This window comes from Sinocyclocheilus grahami, unplaced genomic scaffold, assembly GCF_001515645.1.
Source record: "Sinocyclocheilus grahami isolate Dianchi unplaced genomic scaffold, SAMN03320097.WGS_v1.1 scaffold3106.1, whole genome shotgun sequence".
NCBI classification, from domain to species: Eukaryota; Metazoa; Chordata; class Actinopteri; order Cypriniformes; family Cyprinidae; genus Sinocyclocheilus; species Sinocyclocheilus grahami.
In genome coordinates this window covers 4,927-7,843 of record NW_015508273.1, presented here as the reverse complement: position 1 = coordinate 7,843, position 2,917 = coordinate 4,927, and the positions used below count along the sequence as shown (strand labels likewise).

General features: G+C 37.9%; 1 protein-coding gene across 1 annotated transcript in view; it reads right to left on the bottom strand.

Moving 5' to 3' along the window:
* The window catches only part of LOC107576002 (uncharacterized), a 14,261-nt gene extending 13,027 nt beyond the window's left edge, over positions 1 to 1,234 (bottom strand). The window contains exons 1-2 of the mRNA XM_016262289.1: positions 1,228 to 1,234; positions 586 to 906 (exon numbers count right to left, since the gene is read on the bottom strand). Of these exons, the coding sequence (XP_016117775.1) occupies positions 586 to 906; positions 1,228 to 1,234 (328 nt within the window). The remainder of the gene's footprint in view (positions 1 to 585; positions 907 to 1,227) is intronic.
* Positions 1,235 to 2,917: the final 1,683 nt, after the last annotated feature.

The window sequence follows — 2,917 nt, the reverse complement described above, 5'->3', positions numbered from 1 at the left end:
GGGCATCTTGCCCCATCTTACCCTACTTATTAGAGCGCCACCTTTAGTCCGATCAAGGGGTGCATGTACCCCTGAGTAATGGGTGGCATTTGGGATCATCCTGACAAATTTGGTGTTTCTAGGACTTACAGTTTTGGCTAGCCAGACACTTATAGGGCAAAAAATGAATAATAATAAGACAATCAGTACAAATACAATAAAGTTGTGGCATCTTCAATGCTTGGACCCCTAAATGTATGGGACTTACCTTGAACGTCGTTTGCACTGACCAATAAGCCACCACTAATGACAGGTACAGAAACCGGTGCTTTAGAGGAACACAACACACGAAAAAAGTCATTGGAGACGGCAATTTTAAGTCACAGTGGAATTTGCCCTGGTATCTATAAAAAAATTATCTTAGGACCTGCTTTACTTAAAGAAGCTAAAGGTAATGTTAAAGGCTTACTGAGGTTAAACTAAGTGTCAGAAACATCAGGTTTTTAACACTTAAGACTAACATTATACTCTTAAGTAGCTCAATATACTGGCACAGAATGTGACACAGTAATAGTTTGTTTTGTATTGGCTGTAGCTAAAACTTACCATATACATCGACTCTGAATGTTTTCCTAGAGATGAAATCATTGATGGTGAGAGCAAGCTTATAAAGTCCAGATTCGCTGACGCTGATGTTCCAGATGGTCAGTGATCCTGTCTGTTGGTCGAGCTGCAATCTGTCACCCAGTCTCTTATGAAGCGATACTTTACTACGGTACATCTGTGCTATTTGGGTGGTTTGGCTGCCGGTTGTAAACAGCCACATTGTCTCATCATCTCCTTTTAGTTCAGGTATTCCTGTTTGCAAAGTCAGAGCCTCTCTCTCCATCACTGTCTTTAACTCATCCCATCCACCATTCACCAGATCTGAAACAATATGAACGAAGGTTAAACAGGGGTTATATGAAGAGTTTGATCAAACTACAAAAATCTAAAGTCAAGTATATCTAGAATACCAAGAAAACACAATATGATCTAAAATTCTGGACTTCTGAAATCTAAATAAAGTAAGTTTGCTAAGATTTCAGACACACTTTGAGACTTGAAATGTTGCATTGTTTAGAAATGAATTCAGCATTGACTACAAACTATTGAAAATGTTCTAGTAAGCTCCTTGACCAGTGACCACAACCACTAAAACAATATTTTGCTTGAGAATAGAAAATATATTTAAAAGGTTTATCTTACCTTCCATACTGATGAAAAATACAATAATAACCCACATGCTGATGGACATTTAAAAAAATGATCAGATGATATAAGTGCTGTTGTTTCTCTTGATGAAGCACCTGAAGCCCGAAATGATCTGATGAACATTCAGTGAAGATTCAGTCTCTGACTTTTATCAGGAAGTGACACACTGGCAATGACATCAGCTGTACCACTAGATGGCACCAAAACCAACAATGAACAATTAAAGGGGTCATATGATGCGACTTACATTTTTCCTTTCTCTTTGCAGTGTTACAAGCTCTTGGTGCATAAAGAAGATCTGTAAAGTTGCAAACACTAAAGTCTCAAAACCTCAGCTCACTCTATCCCGGCCTCAGCGCACGCAATGCCGGCAGTTCTGACTCACGTAAGTCCGTTTTCTTTTCATCATTTGCCACTGATGATTCAAACGCGAGTTTTGGGCAGTGTAGAGTAGCACTTGTTGTTTGTCATTTCTCCGATCACAAATGCAGACAGAGTTTTATGTTTACGCGGCACGATGCAATGCAACGCAATGCAATGCATAAAAATACAGTATAAGTCATTATAATCAGTAATTATGTCCCCACTGATGCAACAAATGCCTAGTTTGTAATGGGTTTTAATGTTTATGTCTCATCGCTCCGGCCGGACACGGGATCAACAGTATGTGAGGGGCATAACATTTCCGTCTCACGCTTGAGGTATTCGACCAATCACAACGCACTGGATAGCTGGCCAATCACAGCACACCTCGCTTTTTCAGACCGATGAGCTTTGTAAAAATCGACGCGTTTCAAAAAGGTGGGGCATAGAGGAGAAACAATCATGTACAGTATGTGGAATATAATGTGTTTTTTTAACTTTAAACCACATAAACACATTTCATTACACCAAATATACAAAATAATGTTCTTTTCAGCAGCATCATATGACCCCTTTAATCACAGCTTTTCTCTCTTCTTGAGAGGCAGTGATTGAGACTATAAAGTCATACTTTAAGAATCTCACTTTCATATCATAGCATCCACTATTTCAATATGTCATTTAATAAGGTTTTGCACTCAGTATCAGTAGCTAAAATGTAATTATCTTTTTAATGTCACACGTGTCCTTCAATGTAAGTATGTTTATTTCCCAGACGATTTGTAAATGTGTGTGTTCATGCTTCTGAACATCAGCGAGACAAAAATGTCAGAAACTGCCCAGTTAGAGTATCTTTACATGTGCATGTGTTTACATTTAGTGGTGAGACTCCAAATTATGTGCAGTAGGTGCAGACGTGGGCATTTGAGTGTGTTTGATGTATATTGAAATTGCTGTGGTGGATCAGAAAATCGGAAAATGTTTGTTGGAAAATTGGAAATAGTGTTTTGAAATGTGTTCTCTGTTTGAATGTAAAACAATGTATTTAAGCCAGTTTTTCACAATTGCTTCACAAAGACTCTAAACCCCATTTTCTGAACCAAATTCTCAAAGGCCTAAGCCCATTTGTAGAATAAATCACTCTTTCTGCAAAACCTTAAACAAGTTCAGGCAGTTAGACTCCATTAGTTATACTTTCTCATGCACTCTAAAACTCTAAACATATTCTCACTCACTCAAACACATTTTGCACTGATGCATAACATAATATAGCCTTTATTATAATACAGGTGCATCTCAATAAATTAGAATGTCGTGGAAA